Consider the following 27,935-nt stretch of genomic DNA (forward strand, 5'->3'; position numbering starts at 1 on the left):
GAGGCCAGGTCTTGGCACAGATGGCAGGTGATCTGGTCTATGTAAGACCGGGCTGTCCTTTTCTTGATGTTAATTCCTGGTGTTTCTTCCTACCTGTAGCAGATAGGAAGATGCTATCCCAATCACCCCTTCCTTATCTCTGTTGTAGCCCTTTCCTCAGTAAACAAAATTCTTCCTTGGTTATGACATCCCTTTCACCTTGAGCACAAAATGTGACCTCGCACTCTCCTCTGAGCCACCCGCGAGGCAGCCCAGTTTCCACCTACTTACCTTTCACTGGGGTCTGGTTGTCAAGGCAACGCTTCGCCCAGAGCTCAACCTTCAGATCAAATGCCATCTGTGTCCTGTGATGCCACCTTGTTGATGCCTCCTCGGAGAACTGGGGACGCACACCAGGGAGGTTCTCTATTTTCTAGCTTTCCGTTCTCCGGTCTCTGCAGAGGCATCCTACCATATGGTATAGCACCATCACAGTTAAGAGCGTTTCCTGCGTGCCATCCAAATCAAATCATCAATCTCACCTGTCTGGGTCATCTGATGCAGCCTTATGTTAATGGATCTGGGCCAACAAGAGCATTCTGCAGGCTTGTTTTCCTCTCTCTCTCTCTCTCTCTCTCTCTCTCTCTCTCTCTCTCTCTCCTCTTTCTTGTTTGCTTTTTAATTAAAGCCTCCAAAAGAGGATAGAGGATCAACAGGAGGATATGCTTAATTGTAAGGTTTAAACACACACCCAGGTGGGAGTGGGCAGAAACATAAAAGCCTTGCTCTGAGGATGCCTGAGACCCTTCTGAAGGGCTCATAGTCACCATGTGATTCTGATCTTTCCCTGTAGACACAGAGAAGCCCAACTCGGCCCATTTGGCCTAATAGTTTATTGTAGTTAAAGCCTCCTGTCTGACACTTCAGGTTCCTCCCACTTTACTCTCGCCAGATCTCCATCCCTAACTAAGCATAGGGTGCAAGCTCAGGGTTCAGGAAGCGATTCAGAGGGGCCGGGCGTTGGGCGTGGTTTCCCAGGGGCGTGTCCGGTGGGCGTGTTCTGGGAAATTCCCCGGCTAGGGCGGGCAGCGGGCGCTGTGGTCAGCTGAGCGGCGCCTGGCGGGTCGCGAGGCCGCGCGTCACCGTCCGGCTGCCCGGTCGCCGCCCCCCGGCTGGTCCCAGGCGGGCATCGGCATCCAGAGCTCTGGTACTGGGACAAGATGTCAACGGAGCAGTGACCTGAGAGGAGCGCGTCCCAGTGGCTGGTGAGCCGGGCCGCGGGTGGCGGGCGCTGGCTGAGCGCGGCGACTGTCCCCAGCGGGCTCCACTCCATCCTGGCAGCGGTTCTCGCTGCCGCCGCCTCCGGGAGCCTGCCTCGGGGAGGGAGGGTGACGAAGCTGGGGCGGCCCTCCTGTAGGATCGCTACCCTGGGAAGGCTTCCAAGGCCCAGGCTGATCCTGACCTGGAGTAAAAAGAACGGCGGGGATGTGGGTGCGGGGGAGAGGGGGCTGGGTGGACAGTAAGAAGGGGTTGGTGGCCGCCCCAGAGTTCATCCCTCTTTCCCCAGGATGGTAAAACACTGGCTTGGCCGGTTGCAGATGACTTCCAGTTCAGGTCACCTAGGTGGTTTGAAGGTGAAGTCCCAGGTTGAGAGTGATTAAGCAAGCAGTGGGTTCATTTAGAGGAGGGAGTGGTTGAAGGTACTGTCGCAAGGAACGAAGACACTTTGAATGAGGTCGCCCAGGAACAGTGAAGAATAAGAGAGACACCCCTTGCCACAGCGACGGGCTTACAGAAGGGTACATAAACTTGTGTCTGTCTGGGAGAGTGTGCTATGTCCACGCGTGTATATAAAGCCGTGCGCGTTTAGGGAGGGGGGGGGAAGAATATGAGATAATGAAGGTGAATTCAGTAAAGCTGGGAACTTTAAGGGAACTGTTTTCAGCACAGGCAATGTGTAAATTGGAGGCAGTAAACAAGCCTCGGAGGAAAATGAAACCCAGCCCCTGATCTGGCCTCCTCTATCAGGACTCCCCGGAATGCATGTCAGAGGTGTTGAAGATTGAAATGGGGAATCTTATGGAGAGCCCCAAGAATATAACATAAGGCAGTATTGGGCCACCGAAGCCTTCGGAACTAACCCCAAAGCTGCCATTTTATGCAACGCGCCACTTTGTTCTTTGGACCTAGGGAGAGCAGTAAGGAACCCTATCGCCTCAGGGCTGATAATGGGGTAGAGCAGGACAGGTCGACTACTGCCAGAGACTGCCTTGCATTTGCTTGGACAAATGAAGCTTAGTTGTGGATTGGGTGCATGTTTGACCTGTTTACACTGAGCCGGTCTGAGCAGTACTTTATGTATTGTGTGCAACACCATAAAAGTAACTACATTACAACTGGCCTGTAAAGTGCATTTTATGGGAATCGGTTATTACCTTCCTCCTGAACTCCTTCATTTACTATTACATAGTTGCCCTGGCCATGAAATATGCCCACTAATCCTCAAGTCTGCCCCTCTGACTTTTTGTCATAGAGACTTAGCATATGAATGAATTCTTTGGAGTGTCTGGAAAATCAAAGTCCAAAAGAAAAGAAATCAAACCCTTTAAGTTGTATTCTACTTATTAATTCTGCGTGTGTGTGCATGTTTGTGTGTTCGCTCGTGTTCTGTGGACAGCAGGGGACAGTCGGTGGCAGATCCGTGGACCCTACTCAGATACACCCACCCGGCTGGCCTCAAACTCGCTTCACAGACCAAGCTGGCATTGAACTCACAAAGATCTGCTTTGCTTCTGCCTCTCAAGTGCTGAGATCAAAGTGTGCACTAACACACCTCTCAAAATCTTGATTTTTCCCTTAATTAAATTTATTAAAGCTTCCTTTGCTTCTGCTTTGGCATGTGTATAATAATGTGGTGCTAGAATATACATTATATATTATATATAATCTTACACACACATACACATACACATAGATCTTTTGCAGTGGTAGAGAAAAATAGTTCTTATTTTAAAAATAAGTTTATAAAGTTGACTTCAAGAATCTGGAGTGAACACCATAGAACTGCAGGAGAAGGAGGCTCCTAACAATACTAACTTGTGGGGTGGGGTTTGTGCTTGCACAGCAGAGAGCATTTTACAGGTGTAGGACTTAAATAGACCTCATGAAGCTGTGCTGTTGTCTCATTTCAACAAACTCTTACCCGGAGGCTGCTGTGTGCTAGTCTCTAGTAAGGAAAAGATGAAGAGGATGTACTTGCTGGGCTGGCCGAGGAGCTGAAATACCAATGGCTCTCAGGGGCTCGGAAGAGTTGCTCTCCACAAAATGTCACATTTGAGTTGGACATTGAAACTGTCCCGTGGGTGTGTGCCAGAGCAAATGGCAGCCAGACATATTTCTGAGGCAGAGGACACCGCAGAGGCAAGGACACAGAAGCCAAGAATGCATGGAACCGTGAACCCTTTAATGTGGTATTTGTGGCTTGGTGGCAGGCGGTGACATTGATGCCTATGGATAAGTAAGCCCAGAGCCTGAAGAGAAATAAAAATAAATAACTCTCATAAACCCCAATGCCAATGGGGCTGAAATGGAAAGAGAAGAATGCTATTAAAATCCATTTAACAAGGACCTGGTCGTTTTTGAAATTTTGTGTGTCTCACAAGACTGAGGATGCAGCAGTAGACAAAATAGGTGAAAGTTGAACACTGCCAATCACAGGCAAAATAGAAGCCCAAGTTTAAACCTTTCGGGCTGGAGAAGAGATGCAGAGGTTTGGGGCAGAAGTGACTGGACTTGATGATCCCTTTAGATTTGGGAGAACATGGAAGGGAATTGCATGTTCCTGCCTTCAAGACCAGGTGAAGTCTGTTTCTGTTTCTCATGTATTAGTAGGGCACGAAATGGCCTTGCATGGCCTTCCTGACAGCATTACTAACAAGCAACCACGAGGCTTCTTTTACTCCAGAAGTAAGATGTGTGTGCCTCCTTGCTACCTTCCTTTTGGAACGATGGGTTTAGTCACGTGATCACAGAATCTCCTCAACTTCCATTTATTTAAATTTATATATTTATTCTGTCAGTATGGGTGTGAATGCACAGTGACCTGGCACGTGTGAGGAGGGCTCAGGCCAGCTTGTAAGAGTCAGCTCGCTCCTTCTGATACTGGATCCTGGGTATGTAACTAAGGTGATCAAGCTCGGCAGCAAGTGCCTTTGCCTGTTGGGCTATCTTGTTGGCCCCCTTCAGCCCCTTTTGTGAGTGGAAATTTCAGTTTACTATAGCCCACTATAGGCTTTCTTCAAGGAACAGGTTTTCATAGTTTAAAATGAATTTACCAGAGCTAAAGAGGTGGCTCAGCAGTAAAGAATACTTTCTGCTTTTCTAGAGGACCTGAGGTCTGACCATAGCCCCCACTTAAGGCTGCCCCAGCTCCTGGGAATCCAGTGCCTCTGGCACCTGAGGGCAACTGCATTCACGTGCACATACCCACATGGGAACACACACACACCTACACAAAAATGAAAAATAATAGTCTAGCATGGGCTAGCACTTAGGATTCCTGGTTTTCACCCAGGCAGCCTGGGTTCAAGTCCCGGTGTGGGAACATGAAATCTTTGCACATGCCTGTAATCCTAGCACTCAGGAGGCAGAGGCCAGTAGATCTCTGTGAGTTCGAGGCCAGCCTGGTCTACAAAGCAAGTCCAGGACAGCCAAGGCTACACAGAGAAACCCTGTCTTGAAAAACAAAATATATATATATATACATTATTATTATTATTATTATTATTATTATTATTATTATTATTGAAAAAACATTCATTTACCCATGGAGGGATTGAACCTGTTAATACTATATCTGTAAATCTAAAAACTCATCTACACCAAGGAAAAGGACTGAGCTTATTTTGCATCCAGTGTCCAGTTGGTGGACGTTGGCATCAAGCAGAATATGCTGGGCACACAGCCTTCTGGCTGTCAGTGCCATCCGGTAATGGGAGAGACAGTGCCTGCTGGGGTGGCAGGCAGGGAATTGTGGCCCATGTGTTCTATTGCTCAAGTGTCTCAGTCCACTCTGGGCAGCCACACATCATGGAAACCACACAGACAGTCTTGTACGGAACAAGAAGTCATTGTAGATTCAGACCAATTCAGTAAAGAGATTTGTGCCCGTGTCTGTAAGGTCAGCTCGTTACTCTGATTACACGGTTAGGAACTCGGGGAACAGATCTGGGGAATAAAAGCTGGAGATACGCTTCTGACTTTCTACCTTGCTAGTTCCCAGTCTTTCTTGTTGGTGAAATCCTGTGCTCCGTATTGCATCCTTCCATTGTTAAATAGCTTTTGTCTATTTACTTTGAATCTGGGCTTGCTCAGTAGCTCAGGCTGGCCTAACACTTCTGCCTCAGCTTCCCAAGTGCTAGGATTACAGGCATGCACCACATCCATGCCTAAAATTTTTGCTTGCTTGGCTTATGCTAATTTCTTGCTTGGTTGTTTCTTTCTTTCCTTCCCTCCTTCCCTCCTCCTCCTCCTCCTTCTTCTTCTTTTTTTTTTTTTTTTTTTTTTTTTTTTTTGCTCATACTGTAACCTTTGATGGTCTGGTCCTCACTATGTACAGATAGATAGTCGGATGATAGATAGGATAAAAATGTTGAAAGACTGAGATTTGAGTATTCTCTCACTACATTCGATCAGCCGATATTTCACATGTGCACCAGTTATCTTCAAACTCAGCTATCCTCCTGCCTCACCTTGCCTCGTGCTGGGTTACAGCCATGTACCACCTTTCCTTCTTTCTAAATGTCTTTGCCTAGAAATGGCACTTCATATCCAGATCAGTTGGATTCTTATAAGGCATTGTTGCTTGGGGGAACCTTGCAATAAATAATTCTTTCCAGTTTTTGCAGTCTCTGAAGATACATAAAAAGACACAAGTGTATCTCTGCCCAGTTTAGCGTAGTTCAAGAGGAAGTTAAGAACTTAGACATTCAGGTGCTGGTGAGTTTGTTTAACAAGCAGAGGCTCTTGCTGCTAAGCTTGAGGAGCTCATCTCCATCCTTGGGACCCAGGTTGTGGAAGGAGAGAGAAAAAATGTCATTGTGCGCTGGTGTGTGCGTGTGAGCTCTCTCCCTCTCATACACACACAGGCGATAGATAGATAGATCGAACACAGATGTTTAAAGACTTTGAGATTTAAGTGTTCTCTCTCTGTGTTCTACCATTAGATATTTCACGTGTGCACCATATATAGTGATAATTCATATTTATATCTTTTAAAGGACCCCAAATCCTGAAGTGTCTTTTGAGTCTTTCACTGTTACTTTAACTGCTTTTAGTAAACAGTAGTATTTGAATGCTCACATTTGCCGTATATGCTAGCCTCTTATTCACATGACATTTGAACTACAGAATTCCATTTGACAATGTGACGAGATGAGTATGTATTTATAAGAATGCTTGGTGTGACGGCGGGACTGGCAGGGGGTTGGGGTGGGGGATGCTGGGCATGCTGGTGTTGAAGGGTGGAGGTGGGGCTGTGACCTCTCTACTAGTTAAGCATCCCTTTTAGAGCTGCTGAGCTGAGGACCATGAGGAGCACTATCTACTGACGAGTCAGTAGTTGCCTGTAGAGGTCAGCTGCCCAAGGCCACACACTTGGCGGCTGGTACAACTGATTCTTCTGCTGTCTCACCTAGCACAGCCCTACTTTCCCCGCCCGCCCCCACCCACCCCACCCCCAGTAATTCTTGTAACATCTGGGCAACCTGGAGCAGTTATTGATGGAACTGTTAGAACCAGGGCCAGCTTTACTGTGGTTGCATCTGTGGGTTTAGTGAAGCTGCAGGTGGAGGTCAAGGAAGAGACACTGCTAAGCAGTCTTCAGAACGGTCCTCTCCCTCCCATTCTCATCTTTCTCCCTTCACCCCTTCCTCCTCCTCAGCTCTGCCACCCCCATCCCCCCCCCCCCGACACACACACTTCTTTCCTTTTCTTTTGATAAAATCATAAAGAGATAACTTGCTGCTGGACACAACTGTAGTGGCATGCCTGTTATCACCACCAAGGAGGCTAAGATAAGGAGTTTGCCAGTTTGAGCCTAGCCTGAGCTATGTAGCTAGCCTCTTCACTGCACCTGAAACTCAAAAATTCCAACTAGTCCTGCCATCCAGCTTGCTCTCAGGATCCCAGATGCTGGGATTATAAGAGGCCACCATGCCTCTCTGGCTTTACATTGGCTCTGGGGATGCAAACTCCAGTCCCCATGGTTTCACAGTGAGCACTTGACCCCCCCTGGACCATCTTCTCTTCAGCTCCCATGACTGACTTTGCAGGGGCAGGTTTTCACCCTGTAGCCTACAGTCGTCTGAAACACATGATCTTCCTGCCTCAGCCTCCTAAGGCAATGGATAGGTGCCCACCAACCATACTCAGCTGAAAAAGAAAAAATGAATGTTATGGGAAAGGATTTCCTAAGAAGGGTGTAGGGAAGGCATCTGAAATCAGTTTAGTTAGGTCAACCCTACATCCATGCAAGAGGCTCACAGGTGAGCAATGCTGTGTCCGTGTTCTCCCTCTGGGGAGTTGCCATCCTCCCTATGTGCTTCATGGGATGCTTTGCTAAGTAACACCGCCAGACTGCAGTCCCTGTCAGTGGTAATGCTGTGATTTTTTTCCCCCAAGAGAGGGTTTCTCTGTGTCCTGAACTCACTTTGTAGACCAGGCTGACCTTGAACCCACAGAGATCCACCTTTCTCTGCCTCCCAAGTGCTAGGATTTACCTACAAATTCTTCCGTCTAGAAGCTGTGCACCTGACCCTTGACTAGAGAACCTGCAGAGATCCCAGGACCCTGCCTCCTGAGGGCACAGAAAGCAGCTCTCATCCTGTGCACCTGGTCTTCCTTTCATATGTAGGTATTAAGCATACACACTGATGTATGACATGGTTACATGGCAGAAAGGGTGGCTCTCCTACCTGTCAGAAGAGGGACTGATTTCATGTATAATGGACTACAACTCAGTGGAGCCACGTAGGCACCTAAATTCTGAGGAACTGGCAGTCTGAGATTGTGGTCCAGACGTGGCACACACCTTTAGCCCCAGTACTCCTGATGTAGAGGCAGGCAGACTGCTGTGAGTTCAAGGCCAGCCTGGGCTACAAAGAGAGTTCCAGGACAGTCTATTACACAGAGAAACCCTGTCTTTAAAAAACAAACAAAAAAACAACAACAACAAAAGAAAGAAGGAAGGAAGGAAGATTGTGGCCCGGCATGGTAGCACATGCCTTTAATCCCAGCACTCAGGGAGGCAGAGGCAGGTGGATCACTGTGAGTTTGAGCCCACCCTGGTCTACAGAGTAAGTCCAGGACAGCCAAGGCTACACAGAGAAACCCTGTCTGAAAAACACAAAAGAAGAAGAAGAGAAGGAAAGGAGGAAAAAAAAGATGATGATAATGACTGTGTACCAGGGCTGTGGCTCAGTGGTAGAGCACTTGCCTACCATGCTTGAGGCCCTAGATTTAATTCCTACTGAAAGAGAGGGAGAACTCACCAACACCTGCCCACATGCCTTCATCTCACATGAAGAAGCCCCATGTCTTTTGTGGCACCAGTGGCTCTCTGCTTTCTCACAGTTGATACTATTTGTTGCATAGATGGATTTTAAATTATCTTATAATTAATTATTAGAGATAAAATTTTAAGTTTTTAAAAATATATGTGTCTGTGTGTCTGTGTGAGTACGTACCATGTATACATGTGTGTCTCTGGAGGCCAGAAAAGGACTTCAGGTACCCTAGAGCTGGAGTTACAGGCAATTTTGAGCTAGATGCTAGGAGCCAATGAGGAGTGAGTGCTTTTAAATACTGGGCCATCTCTGTGGGCCTAAGAAATAATATTTTTTAACGCATCTCTCTGGACTTCAGTCATTCGCCTTTTTAGAGCAGGGCCGTTCTTGATGGGCATATCTATCATTTTCATGGAGTGCAAAGGTACATTTTTTGCCTGAAATGTGTGTGTAGCCAGTCACTGGAAAGATGTCCATGTCTGCTGAGTAGGTAATAAAGAGGTGGATTAGGCATTTACTCTTATGTATGTGCCCTCATTGGCATTTCTATGAAATAAAGCCATATACACAGCGGTGTTCTCAGGATATGCAGGAGGATATACAAGCTGCTTTAGGGTTTTATGTGTATGCACTGATAAATATCGTATCAAAGCTTCAATAAAAATAAAAGTTTACTCACAACTTTCTTGTGTGTCTTCACATCAGCCTTACTTTGTGCCACTTCTGACCTTGGGCAAGCTGCTACCCCTGCTTCCTCAGCTGAAGGTCAGGAGGAGCCAGTGGCATGTCTGCTGGAGGCTGCCAGCACATACTATGCCCAAGAACTGCCAAAACCAAACATTACCCTCCTCTTTTTCTTTTCTTTTTTTCAGTTTTTCGAGACAGGGTTTCTCTTGTTGCAGCCTTGGCTGTCTTAGACTCGCTTTGTAGGCCAGGCTAGCCTTGAACTCACAGAAATCCACCTGCTCTGCTTTCTCAAGTGCTGGGATTAAAGGTGTACGCCACCTTGCCTGGCTCCATTCCTTTTTAATCAAAGATAAAATATGGAGATTTTAATAGCTTTCAATAAATATAAAATATGCAGAATTCAGTAGCTTTCAATAAGTATCAACTATGAAGTTTTTAACAACTCTCAATAAACAATTCTCAATAAAAAACTCAAAATCAGGATATTTGAACTTAGAGATTTCAGAGCATTTATGTGGTGATCTTTTGCCTACAGATATTACCCTGATCACTACCACATCCTGTACTTCCCCCCTCATTTCCAGCTCTGCCACTTTCCACGCATGATCTCGTGAGGTTGGGCAGTGTACCTGGATGCTAAATGGAAAGTCTTCACAGTGCAACTGAAGGGAAAGCCAGCAGCCTTGGGAATAACTACAGCCCATCACTAGGGGAATTGTGGGCCTGTGACAGACCGGTGACAACTGTATGTTTAGCTTGTGGCTTTTCCATAGGACCTGTCACCATGTCCCATCAACCCCTGAGCTGCCTGACTGAGAAGGGGGACAGCCCCTGTGAGACCCCAGGAAATGGACCTCCCACTATGGTTCACCCCAGCCTGGATACATTCACCCCCGAGGAGATGCTGCAGCAAATGAAGGAACTGCTGGTTGAAAACCACCAGCTGAAAGGTGAGCAGGGCTGCTGTCTGGACTCGCCACTCAGGAAACACAATCCCTTCTGAAGGCATCTTTGTAAGTGAGGTCCTTTCTCAGCCTGTTTCCCAAGTCGGGAAACAGCACAGCAAGACTCCAGGCAGGGCTAAGAGGCTTTCTGTGTACATCTGTCCACAGGTCAGACAAAAAAGTAGTCTGTTTGGGGGCTGAGAGTGTCGATCAATAATAGAGAGCTTACCTAGCAGGGCACAGCTCTGGGATGAATCCTTATCACTAGCCCCCCCCAAAAAAGAAAAAGCATTCTGGCTCAGGAAATAGTATGGTGACATTTACTCCATTTCAAGGGAAAGAGGCTGGGGGAGGGGGCACCTCTGTGATTACAGAGTTAGCTGTAAATACCACTTGTCAGGAGAAAGCATTCTGAGCTGGCATGATGGTGCTGCAATCTAGCTCCAGAACAGAGGCAGGGGATTCCAAGTTCAGTGCTACCGTGTGCTACATAGCAAGTTCAAGGCCATCCTGGGCTCTGTACATAGAGGAACTTTGTTATCCATGGAGGGATTAGCCATGGCTGAACAGACATTATAATCCAAGAATGATTAAGGCCACCCTCAGTCTTCTGGGCTCCTAGTCATTAACAGGAATTTATTTCCCCACATCAGTTTTACTTGGGGGATTTTGTTGTTTTGAGCCAGCATCTCATGTAGGCCTGGATGGCTTCCAGCTCACTATGTACCTGAGACTTTCCCGCCTCTTGCCTCCCACGTCTGGGAGTAGTTATGAGCCACCATTCCTGGCCTTCTTGGACCTTTAAGGACTAGCAATGATGTTCCAGTTTGTCTGTGAGCAAACACTGCTCACATCACCGCAGTCTTTTCCTGCTGACACGCCCCTCCAGGCCACTGGGACATGCTTAGATTGTGAGCCCCACAGTATTGAAATGGCCAGAGAGGAAGGCTGACTCATGAAATTCCATCCATTCCCTGGTGGGTGACTTCCTCTCTCTGAACCTCAAACAGAAGCCATGAAGCTAAATAATCAAGCTATGAAAGGGCGATTTGAGGAACTTTCGGCCTGGACAGAGAAGCAGAAGGAAGAACGCCATTTGTTTGAGACACAGAGCAGAGAGGCCAAGGAGCGCCTCAAGGCCCTGAGTCACGAAAACGAGAGACTGAAGGAAGAGCTGGGAAGACTAAGAGAGAAACCAGAAAGGCCATCTGAAGTGAGTACATGATGCATCGTGGTTTTATATTCTTAGTATGTAGAACTGCTTTATGACCAAACTTTTCCTGAGGAGATACTACACACATGTCTACTCAACCCCAGATAGGGAACTCACAGCAAACCAAAGTATGGATACCACCAAAGTCCAACTTGGTGAACTATGAGGTTTTGTTGGGATTTGGGGTTTTTTTGGGGTGGGTTGGGTTTTTTGTTGTTGTTGAAGATTTATTTATTACATATACAGTGTTTTGCCTACATGTAGGCCTGCATGCCATAAGAGGGCATCAGATCTCATTATAGATGGTTGTGAACCACCATGTGGTTACTGGGAACTGAACTCAGGACCTTTGGAAAAATGGACAGTGCTCTTAACCTCTGAGCCATCTCTCCAGCCCCGAACCATGAGTTTTATTAGGGTTACTTACAGGAGTATGGGTGAGGAGCTACTTACAGGATCAGAAATGAATCAGACAGCTGCATCATCAAGGCCCACTCCAGCATGGACGACAGCTCACAAAAGCTGGGAAACCTGGACCATACAGAACAGTCTGCAGGCAGCTCAACAAGTTGTCCAGCGTCCTTCCCAGGTGGCTCTGGTCAGAACCTCTTCTAGGCACCTCAACTGGTTTCTGCTTCTTCCAGGCAGCTGATTTCATCTCAGAGTCTTCGCAACTCAGCCTTCTTCTCTCTAAGGGGGACTCAACTTTTATTGCTTACTTTGTCAGGGAGGGACTAGTGATTTTAGTCAGTTTCAGGGACTTCCAGAAGCTGTTTTGAGTTGTTTGCTTTCCTGCAGGAAGGGATGTTTCTATCTGGGAGGTTATACAACAGCAGTAGAAGCTCATTCGTCTGACCTATTAGATCAAAACCTTCCATGGTTCAGGCTGAACTAGTGTTTTACATGGTCTTGGAAGCAGTGTGGTTTTGCTGGAAACATTGACTGGTTCACATATAATATCTTTTGGGGAGGGATATGTGTAAGGCCAAAGCTGAGGAAATGGCTCAGTCTGTAAAATGCTTGCCGTGCAAACACGAAGACCTGATCTCCAACACTCATATAAACTCTGGAATTGGAGGTGCGCGCCTGTTAATTCAGCACTGGGGGTCAGGTTCAGTGAGACCTTGTCTCAAAAAATAAGATGGAGAGTGATCTAGGAAGACAGCCCATGTCAATCTCTGGCCTCCATAATACACACCCACATGCATGTGCACCTTCACACACATGTGTACATGCCCACATGAACATACAGTTACACATGTAACTACAATGTAATCCCAGCACTGTGGAGACTGAGGCAGGTGGCCTGAGAGCCCAGAGCCAGCCTGGACTACATAGTGAGTCCAGGTCAGAGCTAGCCTGGACTACATAGTGAGTCCAGGCCAGGCTGGGTAATGTGAGACTCACTGTCTCAAAAAACCAGAACTAAAACCATATTCAGGTTATAAACCTGTGTTTCATAGTCCTAGAAAGTGGTAGGTGGCCCTCTGCCTGGAACCACCCAAGTGTTCGTTTGTGGTTTATATCCCTGATATAAATTAGATTCTACAGGTGGACCTTGAGATGTTTACTTTTTGGCCTTGTTATCCTGTTATGTGGTAACTGATCCCTTTATGGTCTGCTAAAATGACTCAGCAGTGTGCCATTATGATATGCAGGCTGCCATGCTTAAAAAGGGGAATGGTTACATTTTGGTTGACCTGTGAGATTCATTCACCCTAAGAATGCATGTCAGAGACATTTTAACATAGGACAAACCAGGGCATGCTTGCTCCTGGCTGGTTCTCCAATGCTGCAGCTTCATCTAGGTGACACCACTGTCCACTTCCTGCCAAACCTCACACTTTGCCCTTCAGAAGACAAGGCACTGGGCTATGTCAGATTATTAGTGATTTTTCCTGAGAATTTACCCTGACTTTTATCATCTCTCTGCGGATGCATAAAAATGGAAACAGAGAAGTAAAACAAGCAAGAAGTAATGGAAAGAAAATGATGTCAGATGATTTAAAGCATGATAAGTTATTTAGAAAAAGATTGGCTCAATGGTGGGGGGTGGGGAGGCACACAGAGGCCCAGGACAGCCTCGGTTGTCATCCTCAAGAAGGCTAGCCTTCTTTCGAGACAAGCTCTTTCACTTCGTCCTTGCTTCCGAAGCCTTGGATTACAAGCATGCACCACTGCACCCAGAATTTTCACACGGATGCTGCAGATCAAACCCAGGCCCTCGCCCTTACAAGGTGTGCACTTTATCAATCTGGCCAACCCCCAGACCCACCCGCAGGACTCTTGTAGTTGAGAAAGGGTCTGGCTGTGTAGGCTGGTTGGCCTGGAACTTGTTATGTAGCCCAGGCTGGCTTGAGCCACTGAATCTCTTGCCTCTGCCTCCGGAGTGCTGGGGTTACAAGTGTGTGTCGCCGTGCCTGGCATATATCCCAGGACATGCTGAGAGCCAGGCTTTGCAAATCTCCCAGGTGTGTCCTTATTTCATCAGATGGCTATTTCATCAGACAGGCAAAGCTAACCATCACAACCAGCCCAGATTTAGGCCAAAGGAACGGGTCCATGGAAACACAAAGGCCTGTATTCCATGAAGCCAATGGCAAGAGCCCAAAGCGGGTAGATGCTAATAGTGGGTTTGAGACAGAGATGGGCGAGAGAATCCTCTGTGGGTTTAGCGCAGGCAAAGAATGGAGAATGTCAATGATAAAACAAAGAGGAATTTAAAGCATTCTCATATAGGTGCTTTATGGCCAAATAAGTGGATTTATGATTTTCCACAGGTAACTGGGAGATCTTTATGATTTAGGAAAAGAAAATTAACCTAATGATGTAAGATTCTAATGTCATGGCCTACTATGCCAGGTCCTCAGACACTTGCTAAAGCTGTTCCCTTCCCTTCTACCAAGTATGGGTGTAGAATGTTTTTAATTAACTCATTCATTCATTCGTCTCTTACACAATACCTCCTGACCCAGCCTCCCCTCCCTCCACTCCTCCCTGCCCCCACCAGATCCACTGTTTTTCGTCAGAGAACAGCAGACCTCCCAGGGATATCAACCAAGTACAGTATAACAAAGCAATGAGACCAGGCACAAACCCTGACACCAAGGCTGGACAAGACACCCCAGTAGGAGGACAAGCATCCCAAGAGCAAGCCAAAGACTCAGAGACACCCCCACTCCCATTGTTAGGTGTCCCACAAAAAAACCCAAGCTAAACAACCACAGCTCCACACAGAGGACCTAGCACAGATTCACGCAGGCTTTGTGGTTACTGCTTCAGTACGTGTGAGCCCCTGTGCGCCCTGCTTAGTTGGTTCTGTGGACAGTATTCTCCTGGTGTCCTTGACCCCTCGGGCTCCTATAATCCTCCCTGCTCCCTCTTCCGTGGGGTTCCCTGAGCTGTGCCTAATGTTTGGCTATGGGTCTCTGTGGCCTTTCTGATGACGACGGGGCCAGGCACCAATCTATGAGTGTAGCAGAATATCGTTAGGAATCATTTCATTGACCAGTTGTAGTCTATCGGAGGTCTCTGCTCTTTATCGCCCCAGCAGAGCAGTTGGCTTTTATAGTTCACAGGCAGTTGCTTATCTGTATCACTGAGGTTAAGAAATCAGATGGAATAGAGCCCAAGGCCTGGGGTAAGCCTTGGCTCTGAGGCTTCCTGGTTTGGTTCTGTTCTAACTGGTTACTCTTTGTCTTCATTTATTGAGTGAATTAGTTCCTGTAGAACACTCATGTCAGCATTTGGCATGGATCATTGTATCCACTCTTATCTGGGAACAATGCATGTATCCGGTGTGTGTGTGTGTGTGTGTGTGTGTGTGTGTGTGTGTGTGTGTGTACTGTGACAGTTGAAGTGTCTAGGTGAACTTAGTTGGGGCACAAGAATTAGAAAATGGTAGACAATGAAATTAAGAAATGAAGCCTAACTAATAGGCACATTTTGCTAGGATTTTTTTCTTGTCAATGACTGAATGACTCCTAAATGCTAGATACTCTCTGTTCTCCTCCCTCCTTGCCCCTTCTCTTTCCAGGCTGAGCTCTAGCATTTGTAACAATCCCCTTGCCTGAGCTTCCCCAAAGGCTGTAGAATCTTACTATGCCTAGATCAGAACCTTCCATGGCTCAGACAGGCTGGTGTTTTACATGATCTGAAAAGACTGATTGCAGCTTTAAGGATCATGTATGATCTCTGTTGAGGGGAAAGAAATGTGTAAGGCTTTAGCTATATTGACGGGGGCCAAAGAAACATTGAGGTAGTGAGTCAGTGTTTTATTGCAGTGTTCATTGGTACAGATGGAAGCCTGCCCAGAGCCCCCCTGTTTTAGACTTTGGTTTCAGTTTTGTTTGCTGATTTTTTTTTTTTCAGGACAGAGTTTCTCTATGTAACAAGCCCAGGCTGTCCTAGAACTCAATATGTATACCAGGCTGTCCTTGATCTCAGAGACCCACCTGCCTCTGCCTTCCAAGCTCTGGGATTAAAGGTGTGCGCCACCAAGCCTCGCTGCCTGGGTGTTTGCTTGTTTGTTTGTTTGTTAAGTTTACTATCTAAAAATCCATTCTAGGACCGTGTGTAATGAACTAGTATATGCCTATGATCCCAGAACTGGAAGACTGCCACAAGTTGGAGTCTAGCCTGAGTTCCAGGCCATCTTAGGCTACATATAGCAAGGCTCTGTCTTAAAGAAACAAACAATAACAATAAAGACAAAACAAAAGCCAGGTGTGGCAATGTGAATTTGCCACCCAGCACTGGACAGAGCCAGGTGTGCCGTGGAGAGGGCTCCCTGGCTAGTTAGTTAATCCAGCTGAAATTGTGAGGGACAGGTTCAGTGAGACACAGTGTCTCAAATAAATAAGGTGCAACTAAAATAAATAAAACTATGGTGGGGAAGCAATTGAGGAAAGTATCCTGACACAGCCTCTGGCCTCCACACCCACATACATGTGTACATGCATACACTATACATATATGATAGGGCTGGGGTATAGCTCAGTGGTAGAGCACCTGCCTAGCATGTAGGATCCTGGGTCCAATTCCCAGTATTGAAGAAATAACAGCAACAAAAGGCTTTAAGAATTCTATAAAATATAAGTAGAGAGAAGTTGTTGATGTCCAGGGAAGAAAGACTGAGTCAGGTGAATGCAGGTTCGGGCAAGTGAATGTGGGGCCAGCCAGACTAGCATTTCTTTTTCTATACCTAAACTTAATCTATTTGGGACTTAATCTATCTGGAGGCTATGATGGAGGAATTCAAAAGTAGTTCTACTTGAGTTTGAACCCCGGACTTAAGGTCTGGGCACCTGAGGTTTCTGGTCTTCCTACCCCCAAAGCCACTCTTTATCTAATGTCGTTATTGCCTAACAACAGGTGGTCTTAATTAGACTGACAAAGAGCTCCTGGCCTGTTCACAGACACTTTTATTGGTCTTTGCCAGCTTAGTTAGTGCAGCCCATCCTCTCTCTGAAGCTGGCACAATCAGAGCTAATTGCTTGGGGCTGGGCTCAGGGCATTGATAAGGGCTGGAGGCCTGTTAGCCCTCTGTGAACTAAAGAGAAAAGGGGAGAAAAGAAAGAGGTCACACACCGCACATTCACTCAAAAGATGAAAGAAGCAAGAAATTTCAACCAACAAATTCCCAGGAGCTTACATGGGACAATGATGTTGACTTCAGCTAGCATCTCCTCTGCAGAATTACAGCAAGTACAGGCTGCCCTCGGGAAAGCCTCTTTCCTGACCAGCTGCTCTGGCCATTGCTGCAGGCTCAACCTGTATGTACACATAGGCAAATGATCAGACATATAGACCTGTACATATTCATACACATATTCAATGGATGATACAAAAGGAGCTCCTCACGGACATACATACAACTAACATACATTCATGTAGCATATATACAAAAAAAACCAGACAGTCACATTTACATGCAAACACATATCTTTATACATATTTACGTATTTACAATTCGAGATGAAGTGAATTCCGGTGGGCTTCAACCAGTGTTTTTTGTCTGGTCATAGTTTTATACTTCTGAGACAAAGCTCTCTACCTCAGAAAAAGAATTACCTCATAGTCAAAAAAAAAAAAAGGCAATTAATCACAAAAAACAGATGAATGCAACAGATTTTTCATTAAAATTAAAATTTCTTATCTATGCATCCATTACATAAGTTTATAGTTCAGAATGACAAAAGTTGACAAGGCCTAAAGCTTAACAAGGTCCAAGAGGTACAACAGGATATGTGTCTTTTCAATTAGACAGACCCGGCTACACATTTTCCAGCTATCTATTAGTTTATAGTGAGCTCAGGACAATAATTTTATCCATCTTTCATCCCAAGATACAAAGTACATTTAGAATGATAGTATTTTATGCCAAAGCTGACAAGGTATAAGGAATTACAGTGACTTGCTGGGTGTGGTGGTGCACACCTTTAATGCCAGCACTCGGGAGGCAGAGGCAGGCGGTGAGTTCAAGGCCAACCTGGTCTACAAAGCAAGTCCAGGACAGCCAAGGCTAACACAGACAGACCCTGTCTCAGGGCAGGGGGGGAGGGGGAAGGAAATACAACCAAATACTTTGTATTTTCTGACATTAAGGTTTTTACTTAATTTAGACAGTTCTTGGTTGCCACATTATATTTTGGGTTCAAGGGAAATTTAAAACAATTGGTACATGCTTAAGGAACATACCAGGACTTGTTGTGCCATCTCTAAAGTGAAAGCTTATCTGAAGTCACAAATCTATTTCAAGCCTGTCTCCTAGTGAGGCATCTGGAGGTCCACCAAAGTATTTATTGCAGCTGCAAAGTTTGTACTAACTTTTTGACTTCTAAAATTGTTTGAATCAAATCAGGAATTCCATTATCAAGAATTAATTTATCTGAACAGCAGTGCATCCTCAAAAAGATCCCATAGGAAGTTTGCTCAATCAGAGTGAGAAAATACTCAGAAAATGGGGGTTCACACCATGACAGATTCTTGAGAGATGCAGCAGCAAAGAAAGAAGGGGTGTCAGAGGCTGGAAGCAGTCCTGGGGGTGCATCATGGTACAGACCTGGTGAAATTCCAGACTACCTTCCAGAAAGTCCACATGCCTAATGAACATCCCCAAGCAATGGCTCTCGGCAAGAAGGGTAAACATTCCTGATAAGGCAACGTCCTCAGTGCTCCTTGCCATGTGCACTTCCTGTTTCAGGTTAATGAACACTCCCCTTTCCGCCGGTTTTTGTTGTTTGTTTGTTTGTGTTTCTTTTGAGGCAGGGTTTCTCTGTGCAGCCCCAGATGTCCTGGAACTCCCTCTGTAGACCAGGCTGGCCTAGAACTCAGAGATCCACCTGCTTCTGCCTCCCGAGTGCTGGGATTAAAGGCGTGCGCCACCACTGCTGATTACATTTGTTGCTTTCATCTGAGCCATTGCTAAGTACCATCACTTGGGAGTCTTACCTCTCCTTGCAGCCTGACTCCATGTTCGCTGTAAGCTGCTTTCCTGGGAGGCCTGGATGGCTCCCCAGCAAGGGCTAATTCACAGTAGACAGCCATATTCCAGTGGCGTCACAGATTATCAGACTCATTCGTAGTACTTTACGGACCATGTGGTCCACGGTCAGAGAAAGCAAAGAAATGGAAAGGCTAAGGGAAACTGAGCTCGGTGGTGGTGACTGCAAGTTTGGGTTCACATATTTAAATGACTTGCTTAGAGCATTTGTAGACGGTGTTTAATTGTGGTATTAATTCCTAAGGAGAATTAAGACTTTTCTTTAAAATCTTTTCTGAAGACATTTAAGTGTGAAGCAGGTATGTTTCACAAGAATTCCCACACTTGGGAAGCTGAGGCAGGAAGATCATGAGGTCAAGGCTAGCCCAGTCTACTGCATGATTTCTTGGCCAGCCTGGGCTACAGAGAAAGAGACTAACTCAAAAGACAAAACTCGTGTGTGTGTGTGTGTGTGTGTGTGTGTGTGTGTGTGTGTGTGGTGTGTGTGTGTGTGTGTGTGTCTGTGTGTGTCTGTGTGTGTGTCTGTGTGTCTGCTTGTTATGCCTTAGTATTTGCACGTAAGGTTTGAAAAGGGGAGTAGAGCATGGGGTCTTGTCCATTGAGCTCTGGATGTTCCTGAGGAGAGAACCAGGAAGGCCTGGAAGGTCACAGAAGAGACTATGTGCCGTGTCACATTTCCCTTCTGACCCAAGAAGACTGAGGCCAGTATTTCAGAGTCTTCCAACATCACTCTCCTCGTGATCAGTTCTCCCTGTGCACCAAAAAAACAGCACCCCATCTGAATGGGCTTGTTCCCCCTTTGCTGTCATATGTGATCATTACAAGAGAGTGAACTTGAAACACATGTGTTTAAACGTCACATATGTGCAATACTAAGTAATATGTATAATTGCTTCTGTATAGGCTGAAATTTAACTTTAAAAAAAAAGAAAGAAAGAAAGAAAGAAAGAAACTCTTCGAGGTCTTTTGTCTTCTTGTCCCTCCCGGATTTACTTTTGTCAGTCTTACAACACCAGCAAAGAGTAGCACACCTGGCAGCTAGCGTGAATAACAAGGAGGATGAAAGCATGGGGGATGTTAGAAAATTGTCTTTTCTAAAAACAGGCATGGAGTTGGACATGCAGTTCAGCCAAGGAAGTACACATGAAAAGGCCACAACACACATGAAAAGGCCAGGCATACGGGTATGTGTGGAGAGTCCCAGTGCCGGGGTTTAAAGACAGGTACGTTCCCGGTGCTCACTGGGCAGCCTAGCCTGGACCTAGCAGGTCTTAGGCCAACAAGAGACCCTGTCTCCAAAATAAAACAAAGACAGAAAAGGTGGACAAAGTGGATGGCACCTGAGGAGAGACATCCAAGGCACATACATACCATGAGCATACCCCACATGCATGTGCACCCCCAACATACAAAAGAAAAACGGACCTAGCAGTGCTCGTCTGTAATCCCAGCACTTGGAAGGTAGAGGTAGGAAGCTCCAAAGATCAACGTCATCCTCAGCCCTGAGTTCAAGGCCAGCCTGGGCTGCAGGACATCCTGCTTTGGGAGAGACAGAGACAGAGACACTGAGAGAGACACAGACACAGAGAAAGGCATGGGGGCGCAGACCTTTGGTTTGATTTGTGTATTTGCCTCATGTCTCGTTCTTGGTCTTCCCAGGACCTCCCAGGCGGCTGCAGGCTTCCCAGGGCCGACTTGGAGCAGGAAGTAGAGCAGCTGAAGACCCAGGTGATGCGCCTTCAGGCTGAAAAGGCGGACCTGCTGGGCATTGTCTCAGAGCTGCAGCTCAAACTCAACTCCAGCGGCTCCTCAGAAGACTCTTTCGTTGAGATCAGGATGGCTGTAAGAATTGTGGTTATTTTTGTAAGAAGCAAATGTCCAAGACTTGTAAAACAAAATACCTCAATGTGTTGTCAACACAGACGATCCAAATTATGAGGAGATTCCAGGGGCTTCCATTTTTTTTAAGTGTAGCATGATGCCTAACAAAGGTTGTCCTAGCTAAAATGAAAAAAAAAATTACACACACACACACACACACACACACACACAAAATCACTCAGCTTATTTTTGACATGTCCTCCCAAGCTGGACCTTTTTCTGACTGATCTGAAAACAAACAAATAAACAAAATGTCCCAAACAAAAGCCATAAGCATAAACTTTTTTTTTGAGACACAGTTGTGTTGAATGTTTCACTTAGGTGAGCAGATTTGTGATCAAATTGGATGATTTTTAAACAGCTTAAATTATTCTTTACAAAGTGCCATGACACTGTGTGGAGATCAGAGGACAAGGAGCAGGAATTGGTTCTCTCCTATGATATGGGTGCAAGGAACTGAGCTCAGGTCATCAGCCTTGGTGGCAAGTGTCTCAACCTGCTGAGCCATCTCACCAACCTTTAAACTGCTTTTAATAGTGTAATAGACTCTTTCCAAAGTCTAGTGAGGAACCACAGTAATTAAAGATAAGAGAAACTGAAAAGATGGCTCATCAGGAGAGGGTGCTTGGCCTTTAAGCCTAACAACCAGCGTTTGGTGTCTGGAACCCACTTAAAGGTAGATGGAGCACTGACTTCAGAGAGCTGTCATCTGACCTCTGCACCTGCTCCCTAGCACGAGCACTTCCACACACCCACACACTCTCACACACATACAAATGGTAATAATAATTAATAGTGTAGTGATAACAAGTACTGGTTGTGTAACTCCTCAGTTGGTAAGAGTGCTTGTTGCAAATTGGACATAAGAAGCAAGCCTCAGAGGACACATGAAACAATTACCACGATTTGCTGTCAAATAGCTAAGCCAAATAATGAGGAGTAACAATGTAACAGAGATAAACCGGCTTTTAGGTTTTGCCAAGCCAGATGCCATTGTAAATTTGCCTGCACTATTGGTTTGTTAGGGAATGAAGGGCTAAGCCTAAGACTGGCAGCACTGTGAGCTGGTTATAGTCCAGTAAGCTGATGGAATGAATCTTCACAAATGCACAAAGACGGTCAGGACGCTTTGGCTACACTCTTCCTAAGCCATGGACAGACTTTTCCAGCTCACAGGGGCAAAGCAAAGCACATTTTCACTCACAATGGTCGTCACTTCCTCTGGGAGGCAGCAGGTGATGTTAACCCTGGGAGAAGCTTGGAAAGTTGTTTATTTTTAAGTGTATCCTGACTGACAAGGGCTTTCCTAGATGTATGTGAGGAATGCAGTAAAGCAGTTATTAGGGTGGAGGTTTTTATTGTGTGTAAGATGATTAAATATCCAGAGGCATCTGGAAGAGTCCAGATCAAAAGGAAAAAGAAGCAGAGTGGACATGCCAGGGCTGTCTGCAGGAGAAGGGGGTGGGCGGGGGCATCATGGAAAGACATGTGAGTTGGGGGGGGGGGGAGGAGCCAGTGAGCTAGGGCAGGCCTGGGCTTAGGGGAGGGAGGAGGGAAGCCTCAGGAGCTCTGAGACTTAGAACAGTACTTGTGACTGGGGACTATAGGAGCCTGGAGGCCAGCATGGGCTTTGATATGCAACTACAGGTATAGTTAATGGAGAACATTGCTTTCCAGAGGCAAGGGAAATGAATCCTTTTGGCAGCCAGGAACCCTAGTTCGTAACTTACTGAGGAATGCTAGCTTTTGCCTCACCACCAGAAATCCTTCTGTAGTCCAGCGTGAGCGGGACCGAGGCTGTGCCATTTCTGGACTGTGCCTTTCGTAGTGCTGGGAACTGGGGTTTCCTTTGAGCCTGACACTAGCCATATAAGCCTGGCAACTCACTTCATGGGTGAAGCCCTGGGTTTCACTTCAGCACCACATAAACTGGGCGTAATATTATAAGCCTATATGCCTGGGACTCGGTAGGTGGAGGCAGGAGGATCGGAAGTTCAAGGTCATTCTCCTATATAGCCAGGTCAAGGCCAGGCTGGGATACATGAAACCTTGTCCCAAAAGAGGGATGTGATGCCTAGAGATATAACTAAGCAGTTAAATGGATGCTGCCCTTTCCCAGGCCCTGAGTTCTGTTCCCAGCACCCACATGGGGTAGCTCACCTCTAACTGCCCTTTCCCAGGCCCTGAGTTCTTTTCCCAGCACCCACATGGGGTGGCTCACCTCTAACTGCCTTTAACTCCAGCTCCAGAACACTGACACCTTCTTCTTCTGGCCTCCGATGGTACCAGCACTCACCTACACTTATTCATAGACCAATACGTACATGCATACAATAAATAATAAAATAAACAGCCAGGTGTGGTGGCACATGCCTGTAATCCCAGCACTCAGAGAGGCAGATCTCTGTGAGTTCAAGGGCAGCCTGGTCTATGAAGTAAATCCAGGACAGCCAAGGCTACACAGAGAAACTTTGTGTCAAAAAAACAAAACAACAAAATAAATAAAGTAGCTATTTAAGGGGGCCGGTAGAGAGAACAACTCTGGGCATAGGTTGAGGGGATCTGGTCTTTACCTCCCTACCAGAAGCCATGATTTAGCTTCTAAGAACAGAATTTGAAGCCAGAGCGAGCAAAGTTAAGTTCTGTGCAACATAAGTGAACTGACCAACTGACTCCAGAGCTTTTGTGAGGTGTCTCTTTTGATGGTATCTGGGTTTACTCAGCCCCATAAGAGAAGAGAGCAGGTGAGTCAGCCTTGGAGGGGCCTCTCCTTCGGTGCTGCTGAGAGATACCTGAAGTAGGGGTGACAAGCACACCAGCAAAGTGTCATTTCCACTTTGTCAAAGTTCCTATCTGATAGAGGAAAAGGGATTAAAGAGAGAAGTGTGCTTTGTAGATAAAGCCAGGGAGAGCAGAGCAGCTTGCAAGACACCTAGGGTACTAGATAGATCTGAAGTATTTAGTGTGGGACTCCTTACTCTGCCTTACAGATCAGTCCAGTTGGAAAATGACCCTTAGTTCATCCATGCCCGCAAAGAAATTTTAGGTGCATTCAGAATGCCCAGAATGAGGATTTGAAGAACACACTTTTCTATGACCAAAGATGACTGAAACACAGAGTTTTAGCCCTGAAAGTGGCTGGTAAAAGGCAGGAAACCCAGACATTTTATCAAAGTTTCTAAACAAGGCCTCTTCCAGGCTTCGTCATCTGCATCCTCCCAGAGGAAGTGACAACCATTGTGAGTGAAAATGTGTTTCGCTTTGCCCCTGTGAGCTGGAAAAGTCTGTCCATGGCTTAGGAAGAGTGTAGCCAAAGCATCCTGACCATCTTTGTGCATTTGTGAAGATTCATCCCATCAGCTTATTGGACCAGCTCACAATGCTGCCAGTCTTAGGCTTTAGGCTTTGGTTCCCTAATAGGCCAATGGTGCAGGCAAATTTACAATGACAAGCAGCTTGGCAAAACCATCGCTTTGTAAGCCAAAGCCACATGTTTATGGGGTTGGGTTGAGTGTGTTCCATGACAGGAGACTGACCTTCATGCCTTAGCTTAGATATTTATAATCCTGATGGGATGTGCATGCTCAGAGGGGGTGTTTTCTGTTTCAGTTGAGTGATCCAATTTAGATCATATCTCATACAAAGGCTGAGGATTTTCCTCGGGGGGGGGGGGGGTATCTTGCCTTTCTCCTTTGAAAGGGGATCTGTCTGCAGAGCTGTTGTATTCATTCCTTCTCGCCTCTGCCTTTACAGGAAGGAGAGGCTGAAGGGGCAGTGAGGGAAATGAAGGACAGCCCTACGCCTACAAGAGCAGACTCCATCAACATGTAAGTGACGGAACTCTGACTGTCAGGCGCACAGACTGGGCACACTTGTCCCTTTGAGCCTGTCATGCTGGACCGTAGAAAAGTGACTTACTCTGTTTCCTGAGGCAGGTTCTTCCTCAGTAATCCAGGTTGGATTTGAACCTGCAACATCCTACCTTAGCTTCCCAAGTGCTATCATGCATTAAATGGTATTCAATGTTGCAACTCAAACTGGCAGAGGATGGAAACAGTGTCTGGTGCCTTTTTAAGGCTAACAAGTGCAGACTTCCCTGCTGCAGAGGTGTTTCCTCTCTTTTAGAAGCATAAACACATTCGTCTTCAATCAAATAGAGACATGTTCCTAGTCAGCAGGCCTGTGCTTTCTCATTTGTGAGAGCTGCTTGAACTAAGCAGGCTGCCGGCTTCCTTAAGTGGGATGCGCCCGTTTTCTTTTCCCTATTCTTTACTGATTGTCAGCCATAGTAACACATAATAGTGACCTTCTGAGGCAGTGGCTATGAGAGCTATCAATCCCTGGGGATCTTTATATGCTGGGGAGGGAGCATGCCACAGCACACATATAGATAGAGGCCACAGGACAGTAGCATCAGTTCTCAACCTGTGGCTTCTAACCCCTCCAGCAAACCTCTATCTCCAAAAAATATTTACAAGTCATAACAGTAGCAAAATACAGTTATGAAATAATAATGAAAATGACAATAATTTTATGGCTGGGGGTTACCACAACATGAGAACTGTATTAAAGGGTCTCAGCATTGGGAAGGTTGAGGAGCGCTGGTTTATGGGACTCTGTTCTCTCCACCATGTGGGTTCTGAGGATCACACTCAGGCTGTCAGGCTTGATGGCAAGTATCTTCACCCACTGAGCCAGAAGTGCCTAGGATCTTACCTTTGGAATCTCAAATCTGCCTTTCCCAAGCAAGCAGCTTCTAGGAAGTGGTTTTTTGAGACAGAGTTTCTCTGTGGAGCCCTGGCTGGCCTGGACTTACTCTGTAGACCAGCCTGGCCTCAAACTCACAGAGATCCGCCTGCCTCTGCCTCCCAAGTGCTGGGATTAAAGGCGTGGGCCACCACGCCTGGCATGGAAACAGACATCTCAGGTAATGGAAGCACCTTTGAACGGATGCTGTAGAACTGGGCACTGACCTTCTTGCTTCTTGAAGGTGGTATCACCCAAAGCTGGTGGTTTGCCCATCCTCTGTGTGTGCAATGTCAGGCCATTTACCTATCAGTTTGCTCAGAATTTCTCTGCATCGCTTACCTCACAGACTTTAAAACCATTTTTTCTATTACTTGATCAATGTGCATAGAGAATGGCATAGAAAATGTAGTAATTTTTAGGTCTGTCCCTATGTTTTCATGTCAGGGAGAATGTAATAATAAAATAGTCTTTCACCAAACAAAGTAACTAGTATTAAGTGAGTGTTATTCCTGGGTTTTTTTTTAGAATTCAACTTTCCCCAAATTGCTACTTTTAATATTAAGACTTTCCTGGAAGTAGAGGAAAGAAAGAAAACTGTGTTTAGAATTTCTAAGCCACTTCCTCTTATTTATTTCCATATGCCAAGACCACTTCCTCTTTCAAGCCAATAGCTCTTAATGTTTTATGAGTCTAGTAAGGGATCTGATATTGGCTTCTAGGCTTGTGGCTCCAGCTCTGGAGTCTTTAATGCTGGCTTTTAGATGTGTGAGCCTCGAGGGTGACTGAGAGCTGCCGTCATTACTCTGAGCATTCTGTTGCTGGGTGATGGTCATAGTCGCCTGTTTATGGTGAACGTCTCCTGATCAGATTCCGAAGCTTAGAAAAACATTTTCCAGTCGTAGCTACATGTCTCTGCTTTGTGTGAAACCAAAGCCAGGATTTTTTTTTTCTTTCCTTGATTCACAAAGGCAATAGTCTCTAACAAGTTGGAGTGGGCTGTGGTCCGAATGCACCTGAATACTTAGTCTGTAGTCCTCCGAAACAGGGTCTCTAAGATGGTGGCACCTCCAGCCCTAGCCGCTGAGCTGTCCCTGTGGCCCTGTGGCTCTGTGAGTGCTTACAGTATGAGGTTGGCTTCCTCGAGCTTTGTGTTAGCCCCCACAGCCTTCGCAGCATGCACAGAAGAGTTCAGCCAGCCATGCTTGGGCAGTTGAGAATTCACTGGAGGGCACTGACTTCCCTTGTATTGTGCATCTCTCTTTGTTCTCTTGACATTTTGTTGCGATTAAAACCTTTTTAATTTCCATACTGAATGTGGTATCGATGCCTTTTTAGGACCAAGTCTACAGGGGATGCCAGGACTTGTGTGGAGTTTGAAGAGTTAACCGTGAGCCAGCTCCTGCTTTGCCTCAGGGAAGGAAACCAGAAGGTGGAGAAACTTGAAATCGCACTCAAAGAAGCCAGAGAAAGGTATGAACTATTAACCTGAAAGATTAAAGGCTTAAAAAAAATAATTAAAGGCTTTGCTAAAATATAAGGAAGACAATAGGCACCCTTAAAGTATACATTCCAAGGCTTTTAATCACATGACTGTGTACGCATCACCACAATATAGTCTTAGAATATTTTCCCCTATATAAGATTCAGCATCCCTCAGCATTCACATCCACTCTGTCTTTGGAGCTCTCCGCATACTGGACATTCATATATGGTCTCAAGCAGTCGTGGTCTTCCGTGACTGACTTCTTCCACTCATCACAGTGTTTACGCACTTTATCCACAATGTCATGTATGTCAGCACTCTGATCCTTGGAGCAGGTAAATAGAAAATGTGGAAACTCTGCAGCTTGCTGATTGTATATTTCTAATCAATCTTTCTTCCTGCTTTCAAGCAAAACAAACAAAACCACAGCTTTCTCCCTGGATACCAGAAGGTATATAGCTCTTGAGATTGTAGTTAATGGGTCAGGCCTGCCTGTGGAGGGGGAGGATGCATGCCCCACCCTGAGTACCCTGGATAGCTTCCTTTTTCTATGATGTTGAATGTCTATCTTGTGAGCCAGCTGCCTCTTGGTATTTAACAGGGCAAGCCAGTCAGCAGCTGCAGAGACTCAAGTCCTCTACATGGGCATCAGGGTAGTAGTTGCTTCTCAGACAAGGCAGGACTAGAGCCAAGACACAGCGTAGGGGGCACAGGCTCAGCAGTCTGGTTGGCACATACTGAAATCAGTTATGGCACAAACATATTGCAAAACCAGCCCTGTATTTTTCTGAAATAAGTGAGCCAGCCTTCAGCCTTTTCCCCTAATTGCTGAAAATAGGAATACAGATGTTCTAAATTTAATTTTTCTGAAAAAAAATTGTAGGTGATACATGGGAGAAAGCGACGGACAGTAGACTTGCCTTTCTGTCTT

The 27,935-nt window shown here is 46.0% G+C and overlaps 1 protein-coding gene across 4 annotated transcripts in view; it reads left to right on the forward strand.

Annotated features, from left to right (window-relative positions):
- The first annotated feature begins 1,041 nt into the window (after nucleotides 1-1,041).
- OPTN (optineurin) overlaps nucleotides 1,042-27,935 on the forward strand; it is a 47,195-nt gene continuing 20,301 nt past the window's right edge. For 3 of the 4 annotated variants that reach the window (XM_084782544.1, XM_084782546.1, XM_084782547.1), the window contains exons 1-6: nucleotides 1,042-1,244; nucleotides 10,004-10,180; nucleotides 11,185-11,387; nucleotides 20,551-20,733; nucleotides 24,526-24,599; nucleotides 26,857-26,991. In XM_084782544.1, the coding sequence (XP_084638670.1) occupies nucleotides 10,015-10,180; nucleotides 11,185-11,387; nucleotides 20,551-20,733; nucleotides 24,526-24,599; nucleotides 26,857-26,991 (761 nt within the window). In that variant the 5' untranslated portion in view covers nucleotides 1,042-1,244; nucleotides 10,004-10,014. Of the gene's footprint in view, nucleotides 1,245-1,758; nucleotides 1,779-10,003; nucleotides 10,181-11,184; nucleotides 11,388-20,550; nucleotides 20,734-24,525; nucleotides 24,600-26,856; nucleotides 26,992-27,935 lie in introns of those variants that run through there. The other variant, XM_084782545.1, reaches the window with a different exon arrangement.

The sequence above is a fragment of the Acomys minous genome (genome assembly GCF_964271855.1).
Source record: "Acomys minous genome assembly, chromosome: 5".
Taxonomy (NCBI): domain Eukaryota; kingdom Metazoa; phylum Chordata; class Mammalia; order Rodentia; family Muridae; genus Acomys; species Acomys minous.